Source organism: Mus musculus, chromosome 1, assembly GCF_000001635.26.
Source record: "Mus musculus strain C57BL/6J chromosome 1, GRCm38.p6 C57BL/6J".
In the NCBI taxonomy this organism is placed as follows: Eukaryota; Metazoa; Chordata; class Mammalia; order Rodentia; family Muridae; genus Mus; species Mus musculus.
The window spans coordinates 156,652,684-156,675,382 of NC_000067.6; the positions used below are offsets into that span (position 1 = coordinate 156,652,684).

General features: G+C 48.2%; 1 protein-coding gene across 1 annotated transcript; it reads right to left on the reverse strand.

Annotated features, from left to right (window-relative positions):
* Positions 1-933: 933 nt before the first annotated feature.
* On the reverse strand, positions 934-21,656 carry Tor3a (torsin family 3, member A). Its single transcript, NM_023141.2, has 6 exons — positions 21,403-21,656; positions 20,847-20,963; positions 16,688-16,953; positions 13,916-14,094; positions 3,789-3,913; positions 934-3,260 (listed from the first exon to the last, which is right to left on the reverse strand). The coding sequence occupies exons 1-6, from the start codon at positions 21,620-21,622 to the stop codon at positions 3,010-3,012; spliced, it is 1,158 nt and encodes a 385-aa protein (NP_075630.2). The 5' UTR covers positions 21,623-21,656; the 3' UTR covers positions 934-3,009.
* Between the last annotated feature and the right edge of the window lie 1,043 nt (positions 21,657-22,699).

The following is a 22,699-nucleotide window of genomic DNA, read 5'->3' on the forward strand; positions in this document are numbered from 1 at the left end:
AGTCGCCAGAGTTGTGTACATAACCCCAGTAAATTCACTGATAGATTTGGATGGAGACGCCTCTTTGATCTGGCACTGGTGCCCCACCTGTGGTGAACACAAGTTTGTTGGTGTCTTTTTTAATCAGGAAAAGCTGTGCAGTGCTCTCTCACAGCTTGGCATTTTCATTTTTTAGGATGAATCCTTTTGTCTCTCTCCTAAGACTTTCTAAGAACTTATGTGTATGAGTGTCTCGTCTGCTTGTCTGTCTGTCTGTGTACCACTGAGTGCCTAGTGCCTGCAGACCCAGAAGACTGTTGGATCCCCTGAGCCATCAAGTGTTTTGCTATCAAGGTATCATGCTATCATGGAATGAGTTTGGAAGTATTCCTTTTTCAATTTTGGAGCAGTTTCACTAGAATTGGTTTTTACTGCTTGATGTTTGTCTCATAAAACCAGTCTTAAACTCCTTAACCCTTTCCTCGGCCTCCTTGGTGTTGGGATTACTAATGTGTTTCACCACACCCATATTTTAACTACTTACTTACTTACAGGGTTTCTAAGCCCTGGCTGTCCCGGTACTCACTATGCAGAACAGGCTGGCCTTGTACTTACAGAGATGAGACTTCCTCTGGAAGTCTTTCAGACAATTTTAACTCTTTAAAAGGTCGATTTCAGTTATGAAGCTATCAGATCCTTGATGTGAGACTTTTAAAATTTTACTGATCATATAATTTGCTTATTTAAAATCTATTCAGGTTGTCTGTTTTCTTGATGATTTAATTTAGTTGGTGTCTAATCATAATGGGTTTTGAATTCTTTGTTTCTGTGTTACCAGTTGTAATATCTCCTTTTCTATTTGTTTGAGTCTCCTTCCCCACCCACCCCCTTCACTTTTCCTTAGCTGTACCGGTCATGTTTATTTTACAAAAACAAAGGAAGAACCATCAGCACTTGCACTGACCTTGTTTTTATTGTCCAGTCCAGTGTCATTCTTAGAAACAGGGTCTTGGGGCTGGGCATCAGTAAAGTCCTTGCCTAGCAAGAAGCCCAGGATCTGAGCCCAGCACCAGATAAAGCCAGGTGTACTGGCACATGCCTGTAATTATAGCACTTGAAAGATGAAAAAGCAAAGTCACTTCAGGGTTACGTACTGAGTTCAAGACCATTTTTAGCTGTGTGAGACACTGTCTCAAAAAGACAGGGACAGTCTTGCTGTATATCCCTAGCCAGTCTCAAATTCACTAGACAGCCTCCTGCCTCAGTCTTCGGAGTGCTTGAGTCATGGAGCTTTTTCACCACTGTAGTGCTCGTTATTATACTAATTTGGAGTTTAGTGTTTTTCTAGTCCTTTGGGCACAGTGCCTGTCTGAGATGTGTGTGTGTGTTGCAGTTTCTCAGAGCTGTTTTCCTCATGGGCTTTGCCTCACAAAATTAAGATTTTTCCATTTCACTCTAACCACTGACCTGCTGGTTGTTCTGGAACTGTAAGTTTCTGCTTATAATCCCTGCTCTGCTTTCCTACCTATAATACTCGTGACCACAGGGTATTCTCGGATTTCAGTTCTGTTAGATCAGGTAAGACCTGCTCAGCGCTCCAGCATCCCCTGTCGAGAGGGAGAACGGTGTGTCTGGCTCTTGGATGGGAGGGATTCACTAGTATTCCTGTTACAGTTCACTTGGTTCTCACTTTGTGCCCATCCCGCTCTGTCCTCCTGAATATTCAAGGACAGCATGGAAGCACCTGGCTTGAACAAGAATCTAAGTCTCATTGGGCATTTTATGCTTATTAATTACCATGTGGTCTTGCTTTATAAGAAACCTTAATTGTTAAATTTCTGTCCCTGGGGTTTGTGGCAGCAGAACTCCTAAGCTTTTGAACTTTGTGACTGCCTTTGCTAATTGAGATCCCACTTCCAAACCACACTCCTTTATTTCAGTTATTTGAATATGGCTGGGCTAGGTGGTCCCTAGCCTTAAGGCAGGTGAGTGAGTACACATGTACTGGTAAGTGGGGGTTGCAGAAATGGTCCATTTTTACAAGAACTAAAGGTGAGAGTGCTGAGCAGGACTTTGAATAAGAGGGGGAAATTCTGAGAAAACACAAAGACCTGTATGTTTAAAAAGTGTGAAGGGACCAGAAAAGAATGGCCCATGGTATTCTAAAGACAGGTGGTACTGACCTGCCTCGCCACATCAGCCTCAGGAACCACTTGTCCGAGCTGGAGCGGAGAACACGTGTGTTCGAGGGCTGAGTCAGAGGAGTTTAGTAAGAAGCTCTAAAGTAGCCTGAGACCAGCACGTGCTGTGCCAGCCTGCCAGGGCAGTGCAAGGACCAGGTCTCAGTAAGAAAGGATGTTAGAAAAATACAAGATTTAATTACACATGACGAGGCCTCTTTAAAAAGTTTTCAGTCTGCACAACAGAACATGCCTTAGCTATCCATACACATGAGTTTTGGTCAAGCCTGGCAGGCTGCTCAAACGAGGCAGCTCAGGTTTCTTTAGCTCTCTCTCCCATATTAGCCTACTACAGTGCTGGGCCACACCCATCCTGTTTTGAAAGCTTCAGTTTGTCCTTTAGCCTAAGGCCCTTTGCTGGTCTCACATGCAGAAGCTGCCCCTCTCCCCCACGTTGCCGGAAAGCAAGGAAAGCCAGCCAGACCTGCAGACCTGGACCACACGCCTCTAGTCCACACATATTCCTTGTTCTGTAGCCCAAAGATCCTAGAGCCTCAGGCTCATATGAACTCCAGCTGCCTTCCAGGAAGAGCTACGGTGCCAGGAGACTGTAGGGAGTGTTCTGAGGATCCTTTGGTACTTGGACCTTCCGTTCCACTGGCTTCCTGACCCTCAGTCTAGATTGTCTAGAATGTAGGTTTTTAAGGCACCAAGTGGTTTTTAGAAACTGCCTCTGTTAGGAACTGCCTCTTGCACACCAGCTGAAAGCAGTGATTGCTGGACGCCAGGGCACCTGGCAGATGGCTGTCTCTTGTGGAGGAGGATTGTTTAGGGTGCACAGGAGTCACTTTCAAGGCAGGAAGAGGTTGATTCTCTGGGAAATGGATTTGCAGCCCTGAGAGGAGAAAAGCCGCTCTTCCTCAGGGACATATGTCATCATCTTGGCGATTTCATCCAGGGTCTCTTCTGTGTATGGGAGATCCTGGCCCAGGAAGGCATCTCGGACGCACAGCCTCACATGGCAGTACTCCAGTGGCAGGAAGGGGATAAAGTGGTCAATAAGGTGTTTCTTCAGGAGACCGCTGGAGCCAAAGCTGCTGTCTGTAACCAAGACCCAGAGTTACATAGTGTCTGACCTAGCCTGGGACTGAACCCTGCTGGAGATCCCCAAATTGAAACCTGCACAAGAGCTGGTCTCCCACAAAGCTCTTGGAGTACTGTGTGCATTGTTGCCAAGGACAGTGCGGTGGTGGCTATTCTAGGCATGGAGAAGCACAGTGATTGTGGCTGTAGTAGCAGATAATGGCATGACCACCAGGACTGTGGCTGGCTTTGGTGTAGCAAAAAGGTGGAGCTGCCCCACCTTCACCTGCACTGTTGTCTCAGGGAGATCTGCTAGCCTATGGTCAGAGACCACAGCTGTTTCTAGGGCGGGGCTGGACCTGTGACCCTCTTCAGAATGCATTTCCAGGGAAGGAGTATAGGCATACTCTCGTGCCACCAGAAGTTGATGGGTGAGGCTGTCCTATGTCCTCTACTGTCCAGACACCCTCACTGCCTCACATTTGATACCAATCATCTCTGGCTGTGCTCTTGGCAAGGCTGTATGTATCTGAGTTGACCACTTACCTGCAGCCTCCATGATCTCAGCCTGAAGGGGCACCTCCAAGTGCTGCGTCGTAATTTCCTCCCTGGACCATCCAGCCTTAAGCAAACTCAGGACTACCTCATTGATGACACTGCCTCCGAGGTTGCTGAAAGAAACAAGCGCTTGTTAACAGCCGATTCCCACACTCACAACCCCCCAGGACAGTTCATCCCTAATGGAGGACACACTGAGCAGTGACAGACTCAAGGATGCCTCAGGACCACAGGCTTCAAGGCTCAGAAGGTAAGGATGAAAGCTAGACTACGGCTGAGGGAGGTGGCATGTATCCACTGAAGGCCAGAATGTAGGGTTGTGGCCCCACCCACTCTGTCCTAAGAATCTTGGTTAGGCTACAATGGGTTGTAGGAGATGGAGTAGAGGTAGAGAGAATTAGTTTGGAAAACAGTATTGGCAGGACCCTGCAGTTGGTGGACACAGGAGGTGCCTCTCTGGGCTGCACTCCCTTTCACAGAAGTGTGGAGCAAAAGCTTATTTTGCACTGCCTGTGTCCTCTCAGGCTAGGCACAGGAAGATGGCTGCACACTGCTAAGACAGGAGTGACACCACGAGGAGGCCGGGAGTAAGTGCTGGGGACCTGCAACCAGGACAGTTCATCCCTGTCTCAAGTTGGCACCCAGCTGAGCCTTGTCTGACTGCACAGCTGTGCCTTCACTTTCCCTGCTTAAGGCTCACAGAATGAGGAATGTCGTAAGTGAAGGATAGGGGGAGGCAGGCAGCAAACTAAACGGGGTCCAGCATCTCCTGTCCTCTGTCCTCACAAGGATCAGTGTCCTTGTTACCTCAGAGGAGTCACTCAGACCTTTGGAGCAGCCTGGCTTCAAACTCAGAGATCTCTTGCCTCTGCCTCCCCAGTGCTGGGATTTAAATGTATGTGCCACCACTAAACACCGGGCCGTTCCTATCTTTTTGATAATGTTGCATTTCAGTCTGTCCTGCAGATGACGTAGACTCACTACGTGCCCCTCCCAATCCCTAACCTGCCTCCCTAGCTAGGTGGGGCAGCATCCTTCCCCAGCAAACAAGTGAAGACCAGTGTGTCCCTCATAGCCACTGATTAACTGATTTCCAGCCTCCTGCTGGAAGAATCCAGTAAGAACAAGGGCATCCCCACTCCTTGCCCAAGCCCAGCTGCTCTGCCACACTTCCAGCCCTGCAGAAACTGCTTGCATCACCCGTCTGATCTCTGCACCTGCTGGACAGCCTGTCAGGTGGCCTTTGGATACATAACTGCATCAGCAGAGATTGCCCCATCTGTGTCTGCCACAGTAGCCCTGATTCCACAACCTGGACTCAGCGGCAAGCCTCTGGAGGACAGCAGGCCAGGGAGGTGGATCGATCAAGCCCCAAGGTCACAGACCCTAGTACAGTACCCTCTCAGTCCCAGGTCTACCTGACTGCCCCATGGGACACGGGCCCCACTCTGCATGGTTTCTGCGTATTTATCAACTCTATGCAGCTTTCTTCTGAACTGCTTGCACTGTCACCTACAGCCATGTCATCTTCCCACCACGTTACAGGTTGTACCTCTCACACAACAAAGCCTGGGAGCCTTCACTACCTGTCCAGTGTCTTCAGCTCAGCAGGGCTGCACTCCAGCACCTGCAGGCCAAGGTAGCTAGATGCTGAACTCCTCACCCTCCAAGCCCCTGCTGACTGAATACTGAAAGGACCACTGTCACAAGCTCCCATCACTAACGGTGAACTCTTCCCTAAACAACAGAGCTAGACTCAGTTTCTTCGCTGGTAAAATGAGAAACTGGGCCCAGACAAGCTAGGGGTGCTTCATCAGTGTGGAGGCAGTTAGTCAACAAACACCCACTGCACCCCACATGCGTCATTCATGAATAACTCACGTCCATATAGTTAGTTCTTCAAAGTCCTTTTGTTCATACCCTGACCACAGCTCAGAGAAAACAGACATTAGCAACCCTCTTCTGGGTGCGTGACGAGAGCACAGCAGCTCCAGGCCTGCCTTGTGACTCTGGGGTCTTCTACTGACGGACACAGGCAGAAATCAGTATTACTCTGAAACCAAGCCCTAAACAGTACTATCCCTGTCCTTGCTACTGAAAACTATCAGTACAGTTCAAGGGAACTGCATAGTGAACTCTAGACAGACCTAAAATATCCTCTAGAACCTAATGGGAGCAAAAGTTTCCCATAAGCATTACCTGAAGAGTGAGACCCTAGAGGAGACGGCAGGCATGCCATCAATAGATGCAGGAGGGACCAGGACCAGGATCATGTTCCACCTGGACTGTCGTCATCTCAGCTGGGTCCGCTGACTCATCACAGCTAGTCAGCCCTCCACTCTGCCCTGCTCCAGACCTGGCTGCCTCCCATCCTACTGTCAGCTTTACAGATAAAGCTTACTCTTGCAAAATCTTGGCACTCGAAAATGGCTTTTGTCAATGTTGGGCAAGCAAGCCCTCCTGGCTTCACCTACTTTGTCTGAGGTGCCACAGAGAACTGGCAGAAAAGCCATCAGTACCTCATTTCAACAGCAGGTCTCAGGTATATTTCAGGATTAAACTGCAGATCCAGTTGGCAGTGTCGGGGCTGGGAAGGGCTCAGTGGACAAACTATTTACTGCCTGTGCATAAAGACCTGAGTTCAGGTCTCCTGCAGCCCCATGAAGAGCTGTGTGACCTTAGAACTTCAGCTCTGGGGGCTTGCTGGCCAGCTAGTCTGTCCAATTCGGTGAGAGACCCCGTCTCAAAAAACAAGGTAAAGCCAACCAAGTCCGGTGGCACACACCTTTAATTACCTCAGGAGACAGAGGTACATGGATCTCTGAGTTACAGGCCAGCATACTCGACATACCAATTTCCAGGCCAGCTGGGGCCACACAGTGAGCCCCTGTATTTAAAAAGGGAAAAAGTAGCCGGGCGTGGTGGTGCATGCCTTTAATCCCAGCACTCGAGAGGCAGAGGCAGGCAGATTTCTGAGTTCGAGGCCAGCCTGGTCTACAAAGTGAGTTCCAGGACAGCCAGAGCTATACAGAGAAACCCTGTCTCGAAAACCAAAAAAAAAAAAAAAAAAAAAAAAAAAAAGGGGGAGGGGGGTAAAAGCAAACAAGCTAGAGAGGATACCCAGTGTCAACTTCCACACAAGCTAGCACACACACACACACACACACCACACATGCAAGAATCCTTACCACAAAGGGAAGGCAAACTGAAGTTTGTTCTAGAAACCAAGTCTAGAGACTCAGATCTCAAACACATTGCTCTCTCATAACCAGAAGACCAGAGAACCTCGGGGCAGGGGTTGGAGGTGGCTAATTTGGGGGCACCCTCAGGAGGGGTGGTTGTGGTTCTGCGTGGCTGGAGAGGGACTGTGGTGGTCTGGCTCATGGCCTCTCCTTGATGGAAGGCCTTGTGCACGCCTGCAACAGGTTGCTGGAAACCACTGCCTCATTTGTGTAAGAGCCCCTGGGTAAGTGAATTCCCTGGATGGCAGCTTGGCTGCTGTTAGGTGGCATCAGCCCAGCTCCAACTTCACCCGTGTGCACTATTGTGTATGTATAGCTACGTGGCCTGAGTCAGTCCACTAAGGTCAGGTCTCTAGAGGAAAGGGCAGGGTTACTGCCAGCTGGTCAGTATCCAAAATGCTTGCCGTGAGATAGGAGGGTCACTGGGTCACACTGGGCAATACAGCACCTAAGAGAGTTTGCCAAGTTATAAAGCAACTAGGTAGGAGAGTCGGTGCCTTGGGGAACCATTCCGCTGTCTCTGCTTGTGGGAATGTCATGGACAGCTGAGGCCACTGACTCAGACGGGTGAATACTGTGGGAGCTGGGATCAGTCTTCATTCTGACATTTCGGTTATGTTAACAGATGCCTCCATTTCTCTTAAAACCACTCGAGACTCTCACCTGCTCCGTCCTTGGCTTCCATATGCAGAAACCCACGTGGCTTCAATCTGTCCCGTCTTGTCTAGGGGAACCACCCTAAACTCAAACCTGCCTTCCAAGTTCAGCTGGAGAAAAACCACTCCTACTTCCCCGGGGCACACTGGGAACCCCACCTCCCCACCCAATTCATGAGCAAGCCCCAGCCTGTGGAAAATGAGAACAGGTTTGTAACAGTCCACAATTGTAGTCTCCCCTCCCCTAGCCTGAAACCTGCTTGCTCGGGGTGGAGCTTCCTGCTCATTCGTTCTGCCACGCCCACTGCTGGAACCTGAGGAGCCACACACGTGCACCTTTCTACTGGACCAGAGATTATTCGGCGGGAATCGGGTCCCCTCCCCCTTCCTTCATAACTAGTGTCGCAACAATAAAATTTGAGCTTTTTTTTTTTTTTTTTCAGAATGAAATTGTCTTAGTTCCGTTTTTTCTTCCGCCCCGTCTAGATTCCTCTCTTACAGCTCGAGTGGCCTTCTCAGTCGAACCGTTCACGTTGCGAGCTGCTGGCGGCCGCAACACACAATGAAGTCTGCAAGGAGCCTCGGTGAAGCATTCAGACTGGTTAAGTTCCTTGCCCGCAGAGTCCTTCTGAGGATCTGGGCATACAGAGCACAGTGATCTTGGAGTGGCTGTTCCTGCTCAGCAGCCTCCACGGCCCACTGCAAATGTGAGAGACCTGCCCTTCACTCGCTATTTCCTGAGAAGAGCCTGCCCTTCCAGGGTGGGAATCCTGAGGAATGTAAGGTGGCTTTCTGCTTGATTTTAGAACAAATAGCTGACTTAAAAACCAGTGCTCTCAGACTCTTGTCATTAACCCCTACTCCACTAGATAGATCTCCGTCAGGGAGTGTGGCCTGCTGATGCTCACTCTATCCAGTCCTGCTTACCTCACCCATCCTGGTGACCCAAGGACTGCCCCACTCTAAGAAAGGACACTAGACCCATAGTGGCGACTCCACCCACCTCTACCATCTGCCTGTGGACCAAGCTTCTTGTTGACCATCTACTGCATCCCCCTCACCACCTTCAGTAGGGATCTAGATTTGCATCATGAACGCCACCACCAGTACCTGTTACTTAAGGAAAGGCCCTGAACATCTCTCCAAGACTCCTGAAGACTGGCTGTGAGAATCTTCTAACTCAACAGAAGGTCTACACCTCGTCTTAGAAATGTCACTTAGCTCAGACTGAGTGGGGACTATTTCTAATACTCAGCTGGAACCTCAATGCTGAATTGCCCAAAAATTCAAACCTAAGCCTCAACTGATCAAGTTGGGTAACAAACAAGAAACAGCTGCAAACACCCAACAAAACAGACACAAGATTTCAGAACTACTACCAACAATGTAACTACAGATGCCTAGATCCCATGGCAAGTACACAGGAATAATAGAAACAAGTCTCTACAAAAATTAGTAGTTCCCTAGTAAATGTCTAAGAAAAATCAGCTTAGGTGACATATATAAAAATGATTTCAAAGGACTGGAGAGATGGCTCAGTGGTTAAGAGCACTGACTGCTCTTCCAGAGGTTCTGAGTTCAAATCCCAGCAACCACATGGTGGCTCACAACCACCTGTAATGAGATCTGACGCCCTCTTCTGGTGTGTCTGAAGACAGCTACAGTGTACTTAGATATAATAGTAAATAAATCTTTTTAAAAAATGATTTCAAAAGCAATAATAAATCAAAAATCTAGAATGAAGACCTTGAAACATGAACACCTGGATCAAATAGTGAAAACAATTTAAGATACAAAGGCAAAACTTAAAGAGATATAATCGCTGAAGAAAAGCCAAAATGAAATAGAACATGAAAAATTCATGAATTCAAACAAACAACCCAGAGGGCAGCCTCAGTAAAATCAAGAAGACGAACAGCAGGTGGAGGCACACATTTAATCTCAGCACTTGCGAGGCAGAGGCAGGTGGATCACTTGAGTCTGAGGCCAGCCTGGTCTACAAAGAGAGGTTCTGGACAGGACACCCAGGGTTATATAAAGAGACTCTGTCTCAAACAAAACAAAACATAAACAAAAAAACCTCAGAACAACAACCACCACTCAACAAACCCCACCACCACCAACAAAAATCTATGGATGGAAAATCTAAAATAAATGGGCAAGTTTCTAGATATATAAATCCTACCAAAGTTACATCAAGATAAATAATCCCAATAAACCCATAACATCTGGTGAGACAGAGCAGTAATTAAAAATCTCCGAACTGCAGGACGTGGTGGCGCACGCCTTTAATCCCAGAACTCAGGAGGCAGAGGCAGGTGGATTTCTGAGTTTGAGGCCAGTCTGGTCTACAAAGTGAGTTCCAGGACAGCCAGGGCTATACAGAGAAACCCTGTCTCGAAAAACAAAAACAAACAAAAACAACAACAACAAAAATGCATGCAGGCAAAACACACATAAAAATAAAAATAATTTTTTTAAAAAGTAAGAACCATCCAACTGTAAAATCCCAGGGCCAGATAGATTAGTACAGAATTTTATTAGACCTTCAAAGAACTAACAAAAAGACCTCATCTGCCAATTCACAAAATAGAAAAGGAAAAAATATTTTCAAATTCCTTTTATGAAGCCAATTTTATCCTCATACCAAAATCAGCCAAATTCCAACCCTCCCATCCCCCCCCCCCAAAAAAAGGGAGAAAAAAAATAGACCAATCTCCCTGATGAAAATAGATTCGGAGTTTCTCAGTACAATATTTGAAAATCTATCTGAAAAACACATAAAAAAGAATACCCAGCTTTTTTCCAGAGATATGGGGATGGGGCAACATATGTAAATCAATAAACATAATCCAACACATAGGCAGATGAACTGTGGCTACATGCAACTGTGGGGGTTGGGAGGAGGGCTGGCCTGGGATAAGACTGATTTTGAATCTCCTCCTGAGACTGGATGGCTCTCTCCTTGCTCTCAGCCTACCTGCAGATGATCTCTACCTCCCCCACCTCTGGGGAGGTCTATGGTCAGATTACAGGTTCGGCTTCCTCTCTGTCAATAAGAACCTGCCCAGCAGGCTCTTAGAATTCCTCTTCCTGTAAAGGAGGCATCCCCTGTACCTCAGCCCTAGCCAGTAATGTACACAGTCCCTGGAAATCCCTACCCACTGCCCAAGAGCTACACCGTCCTTGTTCAACCCAAATAAAGTTGAGCTGTCTCATTGAAGCTGATCCCAGAATTCAATCAGTCTGTCAGTAGTCATGGCCCACAGTGGATCATTGCATTGGATATAGAAAAGGTCTTGGGCCGGGCAGTGGTGGCCCACGCCTTTAATCCCAGCACTTGGGAGGCAGAGGCAGGCGGATTTCTGAGTTTGAGGCCAGCCTGTTCTACAAAGTGAGTTCCAGGACAGCCAGGGCTATACAGAGAAACCCTGTCTCGAAAAGCAAAACAAAAAACAAAAACAAAAAAAAAAAAAGAAAAGAAAAAGAAAGTCAGAAAAAGAAAGGGCCTTTGACAAAATTCAACATCCATTCATGATAAAAAGTCCTAGAAGAATAGGGATACAGAGGATTATTTCAATATAATAAATGTGCAGCTGTTTGCATTATGAATAGTAATTATCCATCCCCCCCCCCAAAAAAAAAAAACTCTACACGAGAGGGTCTATGTGTAGCTTCTGGGAACCTGCCCCCAGTTGATTCTGATTAGTAAATAAAGATGCCAACAGCCAATAACTGGGGAGGACAGACCAAGGCGGGATTTCAGGTTTCCTGGGCTTGGGACCAGGAGGAGGAGGGAGATCTGCAGTGCTGGGGTAGAGTGTGGACAGAGAAGAGGCAAGTCTGCCATGGAGCAGAAAAGCAAGGAAGGGGCCCCAGACTCTGGGCCAAGAAAACATGGTCCTGAAGACTGACTAATTGCAGTTAAGAGCAACCAAGATGGAGCATAAAATTAGTAATAGCTGGGGATTAACAGCATGGTAGGCAGTGGCCCAACTATTGTGCTGTTTAAGGAATATTAAGATATGAAGGCTGTGTATGTTTTTCATTCGAGAACACAGACCTTTGGGGCTGGTAGTGACCCGAGTTGGGATTTATTAATTAAATAATTAATACAACATAAATGCAATACACAGGAAGCCCGAAACCAATGTTATCCTAAACAGAGGAGAACTCAAGCATTCAGGATCAGGACAAGAATATCCACTCTTCACCTACTGCTTTACATGATACGTGAAGTCTTAGCTAGAGCAGCAAGACAAGTGAAGGAGACTAAGAGTATACAAATGGGAAAGAAGGAAACTGAATATCTTTATTGGCAGAGGATGTGATTTTATATAGAAAGGACCCTAAATAGTCCACTGGAAAATTATAGGTGATACTGTCAGCAAAATTCAAAATACTCAAAAATCAGTAGCCTTCCTATATACAAATCTCAAACACATCATGATAGAGATTGAGGAAAGGACCCCATTCACAATGGCCTCCAGAAATACCCTGGAACAAGTCTGAGGAAGTGAAATACCTGTGTACTGAAACCTTTAAAAGGAATAAAGAAAAGAAATTGAATAAGATGCCAGGGATAAAAGGCCTCCCATGCTAACACTGTGAAATGACCACTCTACCAAAAGCAAGCTACAGATTCAACACAGTCCCCATTAAAATTCCATTGCAGTTCTTCGCAAAAATTGAAAATTGAATCTTAAATTTCATATGGAAACACAAAAACTCAGGACATCCAACACAATCCTAAACAATAAAAAACCTCTGCAGATACCACCATCCCAGATTTCAAATTACATTACAGAGCCATGGTAATAAACAGCATGGTACTAGGGTTAAAAACAGACTTGTTAACCAGTGGGATAGAATCAAAGAACCATGTATTAACCTACACACCCATAGGTTTTTGATCAAGATGCCAACGATGCACATCGGAAAAAAGACAGCATCTTCAAAACCTGGGGCTGGTCAAATGGTATAGCTACATAAGATTTCCTCCTTATCTCTTACCCTGCACAAAACTCAACTCCAGATGGATCAAAGGCTTAAATAAGACCTGATGCCCTGAATCTGACAGAATGGGGAGTACAATTGAACTCATGCACATGGAAGGACTTAATGAATACAGAAGAACAAGCATTGAAATCCACTATTAATAAATGAGACCTCATGAAACTACACCATTGCTTGAGTGAAGAGGCAGCCTCTAAAATGGGGGAGAGAACCTTTTCCAGCTACACATCTGAGGGTTGGAGTCTGGGATAGTCAAAGAACTCAAACCAACATGAAGAAAACAGGAAAATGAAAAACAAGATATGAAACAAAAGAGTTCTCAAAGGACAAAATGAAAATAACTAAGAAACATTTTTTTTTCTTAAATTCAACATTGTTAACCATCAGGTAAATACAAATTAAACCTCCACACGGTCCAGCCATACCACCCCTGAGCATATAGGACTGTACGCTCATCCACACTTATTGCTGCTCTACTCACAATAGCTAAGAAGTAAGAGCCTGGATGGCCAGCTTCTGATGAACGGATACAGACGATGAAGCATAGTTACACAATGGAATATCATTCACCCATTAAGAAAAGTGAAATGAAATCGGCGGGTAAGTGGGCGGAGCTAGAAACAACCATTCTGAGGCAACCTAGACTTGGTAAGACAAACAACAAGCCTCCTCTCATTTGTGAGCGTTAGCTTGGAGCTCTCAGACATGTGTGTTTTGTTTGAAATTACTCATGGAGCTCAGGAAATGACCACAGGGCCACAGGGAAAGATTTCCAAAGGAGGGCGATGACAGGGCACAGTAGTCTAAAGGGCTAATGGGGAATAATAGAACGAGAGTGTTAAATTGGGGTAAGGGTAGGGAGGGCAGAGTAAAGGAGGGACTTATGATGGATAACATTAAAAGATGTTGGGGAGTCCGGTGTGGTGGTGCACGCCTTTAATCCCAGCACTCGGCAGGCAGAGAGAGGCAGGTGGATTTCTGAGTTCGAGCCCCACCCCCCTCCCAATGCTTCAGATGCGAGGTGGTGCAGCCAGGCAGCCAGTCTTTTCTACCTCCTGCCAGAGTCCCTGGGAGAATCAGAGGGGGGCCGGGAGGCGGGGGGGGGGCTCAGCGTCCCTTGCCTGCTTCCAAGCTGGGGTCTTTCGCTTCCAGTCAGTACCCCATTCCCGACCCCCCCCCCCCCCCCCCGCTCAGCCCTCACCTGAGAAAAAGGAAGATGGCTCGGGGCGCCTCAACTCCACGGGCCTCAGGGCTCCTCGGTTCCAGGTAGGGTTCAAGCAGCTCCAGCAGCCCCGGGTGCAGCTTCTCCGCTTCGTCAAAGACGAACGTGCTCTGGTGGCAGCGCCACTGCGTCTCCTGCATCTGCCTCTGCAACTCTTCCTGCACAGAACACAGGGAGCTGCAGACCTCGAAGGAGAGCAGTCTCCTGTTTCCTAGGCCCTGGTGCTGTGGACGACCCAGGCCTGGGCTCCACCCACCACAATCACCGAACCCGGCCTTGGCCCCACCAGGCTGCCAAGCTCCCCAAGTGATGCTCCCTGGTCTTGGGCTCTGCATGCCCGCCTGGGATGAAGACCAGTGCTGAAAAGTTCTTGAGAGAAGCCCAACTGCTTAGGGAACAAGCACCAGCCAGGTGCCTTCTCCAGGACTAAATAAATCCCATCCTGAAGCTAAGGACCACCTCACCCTCCCCAGGGGCATGGGCTCTACAGCCCCGGAGATAAAAGGCTGCCAGCCACATTCCCTTGGCCTCTCAGAAGCAGCACCTACATTGGGCCGGATCTCAAGGCAGCCAGCCTGCTCTATCTTGGTGCTCAGGCTATGTGTAACTTGGGGGTTACCACGCAGGGCACCCACCACAAGAAGACAACGAGGTCTCCACCGAACATGAGCTTTGTGGTGCTCTCAGAGCTGGGCACAGCTGCTTCTCACGGGCAGCTCGGCAAGTCCACACTCACTGTGCCTCTCAGCCTCCTTAGCATCTGTGTGTGTGTGCGCGCGTGTGCGCGAGTGTGCGCGCGCGTGTGTGTGTGTGTGTGTGTGTGTGTGTGTGTGTGTATTTCGGTTTCTAGTAGGGAAGCTAATATCCTCAAGTGGTTTTGCTGCAGCCAAGACCAGAGAATTCTTCCTGGGAAAGCTCGGTGGTTGGCTGTCTGACACTTGCTTATCTGAGACACCGTATGCCCAGCCCTTGCCCTCCAAGGCTATACTAAAATTACCAGGTGACTCAGGCAAGCTCTGCCCTCAAGGCTGACTAATCTTCCCGGTTTATACACTCTCCAGTACTACAGTTGAGAGCCAGCATGGGTGTGGTCACAGCTGTTTGCTCTTTTTCAAGCTAATTTCACTACCTGTGTAAGTGAGAAAACCCTCTAAATAGTACACCACCCTGGGAGCGTTCGCTCCATCTGCCTGCTGGTGTGCCACAGGCTGCTATGAGAACTGGAGGCTCACATGCAACGTGATGTCATGATATGACATGGCTTTAAAAAAAACGGCTGGCAGTGTGGCTAAGCAGTAGAGTGCTTGCCTAGCCTGCTGGGGGCCTTCAGTTTAACTTCTGGCACCCACATATTTTAAAAAATGAGCAGAGCGCCTGCCCATGATCCCAAGACTTGGGAGGCTAAGTCAGAAGAGTTAAACTATCATTTAAACAGCCCTCAGAGCCAGGCAAATCTTCGTGTGAGTTCAAGGCCAGCCTGGTCTATAGGTCAGCCGATGCTACATGGAAAAACCCTGTCTTGAAAAACCAAAGAAGAAGCTGGGTGTGGTGGCACACTTGGGAGGCAGAGGCAGGAGGATTTCTGGTCTACAAAGTGAATTCTAGGACAGCCAGGACTACACAGAGAAACCCTGTCTTGAAAAAAACCAAAAAAAAAAAAAAAAAAACAAAGAAGAAAACCAAGCCCTCAAATTGTTGCTTTCATTATTCAATGATACCTTGAGGGGGAAAAACGATAAGCAAACCAAAGAATCCATTTATAAACAACCATCTCTGCCCTGCAGTTTGTGGCCATGTCATCTCTCTCTCTGTAAGCCATAGGCAGGTATGAGTGTTCTGTCTAATAAAACTACCAAGGCTGAAACTACCTGAAAGAGGTCTGTCTCTCAGCAGCAGAGGCACAGAAGGCAAGGCCAGCTGTGTCAAGCAAGGAGGCTGTGGCCTTTGGGGAGGGGAGGGGATGGTAGAGTTTCTGCTTCCCTCCAGTCCACGCTTCCTTAGACAAGACGGGATCTCTGTGTGGCCCAGGCTGGTCTTGAACTCAAGATCTCCCTGCCATAGCCAATGAGTGCTGGGATTATAGGCCAGCACCACCATATCACATTTCACTACTCTTAACACACTCAACACCTCCCCACCCCCACTGTTTGATTCTGTTGGTGTAGTGCTTGGCCTCCAGGGTGCAACTGTGCCCTTCCTCCAGCCTCAAGTAGGCTAAACAAACCCCCACCGGTTTTACAACCTAGCAGGACTCGCATTTGCAATTTCCTGCTGGAGCCAAGAGGAGTTGACCTCCTGCGGAGCTCAATCCAGCTGAATGGATGGGGGTCTGTGAGCTGTCCCTACATACACCCAGTTCTGAATATTGAATTTCCAGCCTTGATCAGAAACCTTTGTCTTGGCTTCATCCTTCTCTCCCACCCTGCCCCGCTCCTTCTTCATTTCCAGCCTCACTTTCAGGTACCCAGTTCATCCATGGCTGCTGGACAGCTACCTGCAACTGTCATGGAAACAGTTCCAGGGTGTTCTGGAAACCTTTTCCCTCCTGGAGCTCTGGGCTGCCTCTGTGAAAGGGAAGGGAATGGCTGTCTGTCCCAGCTTCTGTCCCTGCAGCTGCCTGCCCCCATCCTGTGCTAGGCTGCTCAGGAGTCCACCTCCTTTAGTCAGGATCTCCTCTCAGCCTCAGACAGGGGCTCAACCCAGCCTGGCCAGTGAGGCCACCCAACCCCCACACCGGCACTACAGCCTCACCTTGTACGTGTCCACATACTTGGGGTGTGGAAAGTGGAAGGTAGAAATAAACATCTTGACACAGTCACTCCTCATGCCGTCCCGATACAGGTTGTCCATCAGTATCCGTGCCAAGAAGTTCTTGCCTGTGCCAGACCAGCCGTGGAATGACAGAGCCAGGGCCTTGCCTACTTGGGGCATCTCTAAGTAGCCCTTCACTGCTCTTAGGACCAGCTTGCTAGCGAGATGCTGGCCGTGCAGTCGTACACGCAAGTCTGATTCTAAGCCTAGGAGAAAAGAGGTGCCAGTGAGAGGCACAGAGGCCTGTGTGCACCACCTCCCCTCCCCACCCTGGGATTTCTATTGTCTGATCCTTGTGGCCTCAGAGCAAGAAGGCAAACCCCAGAGCAGAGGATGTTCGGTTGGGATGACCTACACTCACACTCATTGTTATCAAATAGCTAGGTGGGTGTGCCCCTGTGTATACAACTGTTAATTGCTGTGCACACAGTGCTGGGTGCTGGTGGAAAGTTTGGTATTGTCATTTCTAAGGTCCATTATCTGCTTTCTTTGTTTGTATGTTCCTCCAAAGGGAAAAAAAGAGGAAAAAGCAAGCTGCCATGGGAGGTCATGGAAGGGCACCTGGCCCTCAATCTGGCCAAAAAGCAACACTTAAGAGATGGACTGAGTACTAGTCCTGCCTCGCCATGACCTTCCTGGCATCTATAGGATTTCCAGATCTAGAAGGAAGTGAATTGGGGGAGCAGACGGGGCCAGGTGAGCGATTTATGGGGTCAGTACTACTGACAGAACAATCCTTAATTATCCGGGACTAGCAAGAATGCCCAGTGAGAAACTCTGGGCTTTTTTAACTCTTAAGTTCTGACCGGATCCAGCCACCTGTCTCAATCAACTCCACAAGTGTTCATGGATGCTTATATACATACACATATACCTACACACATACATAGACATTTGGATGGATGGATGGATGGATGGATAGGGCAGAGCCCCCCAAACCAACCCCATCCTCTTTATTTCTTTTCTTTGGCTTTTTTATAGACAAAAACTCTTAGAAAATTACCTCATTGATAAAATGCTACCCAAAATGGAAGTTACAAAAGGATGTTGATATTAAGTTCAAAGTAGTATTTCATTCTGTATACTCATTATAAGTTCAAAGCAACAGTTTCCTGTGGCCTTGTCTTATAGTGCACACCTGTGACTTCATCCTTGGATCTGACCTAGAATGAATGGTTTTCTGTGAACACAAATTTGTCTCAAGCCTATTTCTCTTTTTAGTGTAATTATGAAAGCTCGTTGCATTTCTTATTATGCAGCCTTTATGAGGAGTAGGCATGTTCTATTTTTGATTTTAACTTTATTACATCTTCCTCGCAAAACAACTAAAACCATTTCTTAAAACTTTTCCCCTAGGATTAAATCAGGAATTCCATAAAATCACTAATTCATCTAAGTAGCATTAATTCATGAAAGTGCATCTTTATGTTGATCTGCAGGAAATCTGCTTAATAGGGTGGGCTAATGCCCAGGGATTGTTATATTAATTTAATAATGACAGGAAAGGCATATGAATAGCAAGAAGCAATCTTGGAATGAAGTCTCTTGTTTCTAAGAGCTCATCCATCAAAGACCATGCAAAAGACAGTGGAGCATCTCAGGAAAACCATCCACCAGCCTTAACCGCTCACTGCTGCTGCTGGGTCCAGGTTATATGCCACAGACCTTTTCTGGTTAAACCTGGAGACAGACGGACGATTCTTTATTGAGACTGGGTCTTTCTATGTAGCCTAGGCTGAGCTCCTAGACAATATCTTTTAAGTTTCCCAAGTGCTAGACTACAGAACACCATACTTGACTAGAAAGGAACACTGTGTGTGTTGTGTGTGTGTTCATGTGGGTGTTCATGTGTACATGCAAAAGGGGTCAACATTAAGTGTCTTCCTTAATCATGCCTTTTTTGTGTGTGTGTGTGTGTGTGATATGGTGTGTCCCTGGACCTGTTGTTCATCAGTTTGGCTGTGGCTAACAGGCTTCAGGGAGCCACCAGTCTCTGCCAACAGTGCAGTGAGTGACAGGTGTGCAGAGCTATGCCCAACTTTTTTTTTTGGTTTTTTCGAGACAGGGTTTCTCTGTATAGTCTTGGCTGTCCTGGAACTCACTTTGTAGTCCAGGCTGGCCTCGAACTCAGAAATCCGCCTGTCTCTGCCTCCCAAGTGTTGGGATTAAAGGCGTGCGCCACCACCGCCCGGCTATGCCCAACTTTTATGTGGGTACTGGGATTGGAACTCAGACTCTTGCTTCCCCTAGATCACTTAGGCACCCTGCCAAGTGATCTAACTCCCAAACCCTAGAACATACCATTTTAAAAATTCTTTTTATATAATTATGTATATAGATATATGTATGTAGTTCTGGGTGTCTGTAGCTGAGGGCTGCTGCCTGCAGAAGCCAGAAAAGGGAGTCCGATCCCCTGGAAGTGGAGTTGTAGCCAGCGGTGAGGTGGCTAATGGGGATTGTGGGAATTGAACTTAAGCCCTCTGTAAGGGTAATGCTGGCTCCTAACTACTGAGCCATCTCTCCAGCCCTAAGGGACATTTTAACCACAATTATTGATGAGCTTTCTGGCTTCATAATCTCACCTCCCCTCAGAGAGGTTGCTTACCATTCCTATTCCGATTCTAACACTCTTGAAAAGAGGCAGGCTGTGTGAGATTCTGACTCAGTCGCTGCAGAATTTTTAGCACAGGGCCTGGTACATAGTGGAGCCAACAGAGATGAACAGTTCTTCCTCAGAAGATGCCCTTCCTGGCTGGAGAGATGGCTCAGCGGTTAAGAGCACTGACTGATCTTCTGAAGGTCCTGAGTTCAAATCCCAGCAACCACATGGTGGCTCACAACCATCTATAATGAGATCTGACACCCTTTTCTGGTGTATTTGAAGACAGCTACAGTGTACTTACATATAATAAATAAATATTTAAAAAGGAAAAAAGATGTCCTTCAGGTATGAGTATAGGGACATCTTCAGAACAGAGGATGACCAGGGCATAACCTGCACCTTACAGTGTCTCCTGCCAGCTGTCTTAGTTGGGTATGAGATGTTCATGGTTCCCATAGATACCAATAAACTCTGTACCTTTAAACTAAAGCTAGCCAGGCAGTGGTGGCACACACCTTTGATCCCAGCAATTGGGAGGCAGAAGCAGGGGGATTTCAGAGTTGAAGGCCAGCCTGGTCTACAGAGTGAGTTCCAGGACAGCCAGGGCTACACAGAGAAATCCTGTCTTTAAATAAATAAATAAATAAATAAATAAATAAATAAACTAAAGATAAAAAAAAATTGGGAGCACCACGACTGGGGTTGGGAGTAAGGTAAGGGCCTCTTGCTCTTGATTAAGTGTTAGCATTCTGTCTAAACGCCAACCTACACTTGCCTGGCAACAGCCTCGTATGCTCCTCCCCACAAAGGCCTGACCCTTTGTAAAAGGGGCTGCTTACCCCTCCTCCCTTACTTACTCTTGCTTCCCGCTTGCTTCTCTCTTGGGCTCTTCGCTTCCCCCTTCCCTTCCCCCTCTCTCCACGTGCTCAAGGCCGGCCTCTCCGTCTCTGTCTCTCTCTCCTTCCTCTGCCTCTACTACCCTCTTAACTCCCCTTTCTTCCCCTGCTGGCCCTTCAGCGGGAAGGGATGCCTTGGCATGGGCCCACTGAGGCACCCCCTTTCCATACCTCCCCACAACCCCATAGAACATATCTTAAACTTCTTAATCTTTTTATAAACAAATCACTAAGTATCTCCATACTCTAAAAAACAAACAAACAAAACAAACAACAAAAACCCAGGAGGGCTGAGGGATGAAGTACTTGCCTGGCTCTCCTGAGGACTAGTATTTTGAAAACAGCCACATAGCAAGTATTTGGGCACTTTTCCTAGTTGGTATAATGTAACATCCGCTAAGGGCACTATCAGTGCTGCTGTTTTGTCGTCCCTATTGTTGGAGAGTGTCCTTTCTGGAAATCGTGGAGTTCAAAGTCTTGTCAGAGAGGTCCTCAAATAATTGCAGACCCGTGAGGGGTAGGTTTCTCACCAGTCGCTTCTCCATACTCACCAACCCCCTCCCCCAGATACCTGAACCCTGAAAATCACGTCAGCTCCAACCTGTCAAGTTGTTGGAGATCCTGCAATCGCCGCCGCCGCTGCAGCAGTCCTGAAAGCGACAGAGCCATGCAGTGAGCACATCCAGCGACCGCCGGCCCCACAGAGGAAGGCTCCAGCCTGGAAAGGAAATGCTATGAGATGGCAAGATAGGGACAAGAGAGACAGTCCTGAGGTTTCTCAGTGTGACAGCGCCCAAACCAGAGTTCAGGTCCCAACTCACAGCCAGGTTCCCTCGTACGCCCCAGCGCTTCCTCTCTAAGCCTTAGAAGTGAAAGTATCTGGGGTTGGGACAATCACCAAGTATGTCTACAAACGGCTTTCCTTAAACCATCATCAATAAAGCGAGCAAGAATGGGGAGGCTTGAGTGTCTAGAGAAATCAGGGCAGGTGAGGGGCGGCAGAGCAGCCAGACCTTTAGTTGTCCCTAGGGGCTGCACCTAGAGTCGTGCGGAGGTGGGGTGCAGTGACCAGGCCCCTGATGCAGGCCTGCAGTACGCAGTGCTTAAGAGTGAGACTGGCAGGTGAGCGAGGGGTCGGCGGCGGGGACCGCTCTTACCCAGAGGCGGCACGGGGGTCTCCTGGTCTTCACAGTGATCGGGCCACAAGGTGCAGCTGAAAAGCTCCCAGTACCGTTTGGAGAGGGCACCGGCCTTCCTCAGCTGCTCCTTCAGGCCTTTGACGCTCGGCCAAGGGGTGGGCTCGTCGGCCTCCTGGCCCTGCGCTCCCGGGGGGCGCAGCGGCAGGAGCAGCAGCAACCAGAGAGCGCCAAGAAACATGACCGGAGCGAGCGCTTCCGCCTCCAAGAGTCCCGGGACCCAGGACTCATCGACACCCACCAGCCGGCGCGGCCCAGGATTGGCGTCGCCGTGGTGACCGCTCCGCCCTCGCAGAGGCTGACTGAGCAACCCATCCTAATGGAACCAAGTTTCGATTCAGACCAGAGACCCATCCGAAATGAAACTCAAACTGGTGTCCCGGACTGCAGGAATCCTGAGCCCCTGTCTGCCCCTCGGGATGCAGGCTATTCTGGGGCATGCCTGTGGCCTCAAGTGGCCACGAAATGGCCACTGCCAGCCATTCAGCTGCGCCTCCCACATAAGAACCCCTTTTGGTGCCCTGCCCTCGTAGGTCAGCTTTCTGCCAACAGGAGGGTGATGAAACCGTCTGAGCAGGGAGCGTTTTTTTGTTGTCAGGGGAGTCAGCTGGGTGCAGAAGCAGTCCGAAGAGTGTGAGCAGTGGAGAGCTGGGTGGCCTGGTCCTCTAAAGAGGAAAATGAAACAGTAGAGAGCAGTGAGCAGCAGCAGGCTTTCATGGATGCCAGTCTAGCAGAAGCAAGAAGTAGGGTAGGATGGTATTTGAGTTCGGGAAAACCCCGGGTTAAGAGGAAATTGTATCATGTGAGAATTACAGATGTTAGGCTAAGTACTTGCCCACGCATAGCTAGGTTTTAAAACCTGATCAGATGCACCAGGAGGCAGAGGCAGAGGCAGGCACAGCTCTCTGAGTTCAAAGCTAGCCTTGTCTACATACTGAGTGCCAAGCCAGCTACAGTTACATAGTGAGACCCTGTCAATATTTAGAAAACACCAAAAACTCAGGCTTGGTTCCCAGCTTGGCATCAGGAGGAAGGTGGTGGAAATTAGAAGTGAGCCCTAGTGGAGGTCTTTGGGTTACTGGGGTGGGGGCATGTTCTTGAAAGAGAATTGTGGGTGAGCAGTTTTGTTCTACCAATTGCTCCCGCCACGATGCACTCTGCCCACCTTTCCCAGAGGTCTGTAAGTAGTGAACTTGACCTTCAAGGTTATGAACCAAATAAACTGTTTCTTTGATAACTCTCGGGTGCTTGCCAAGGT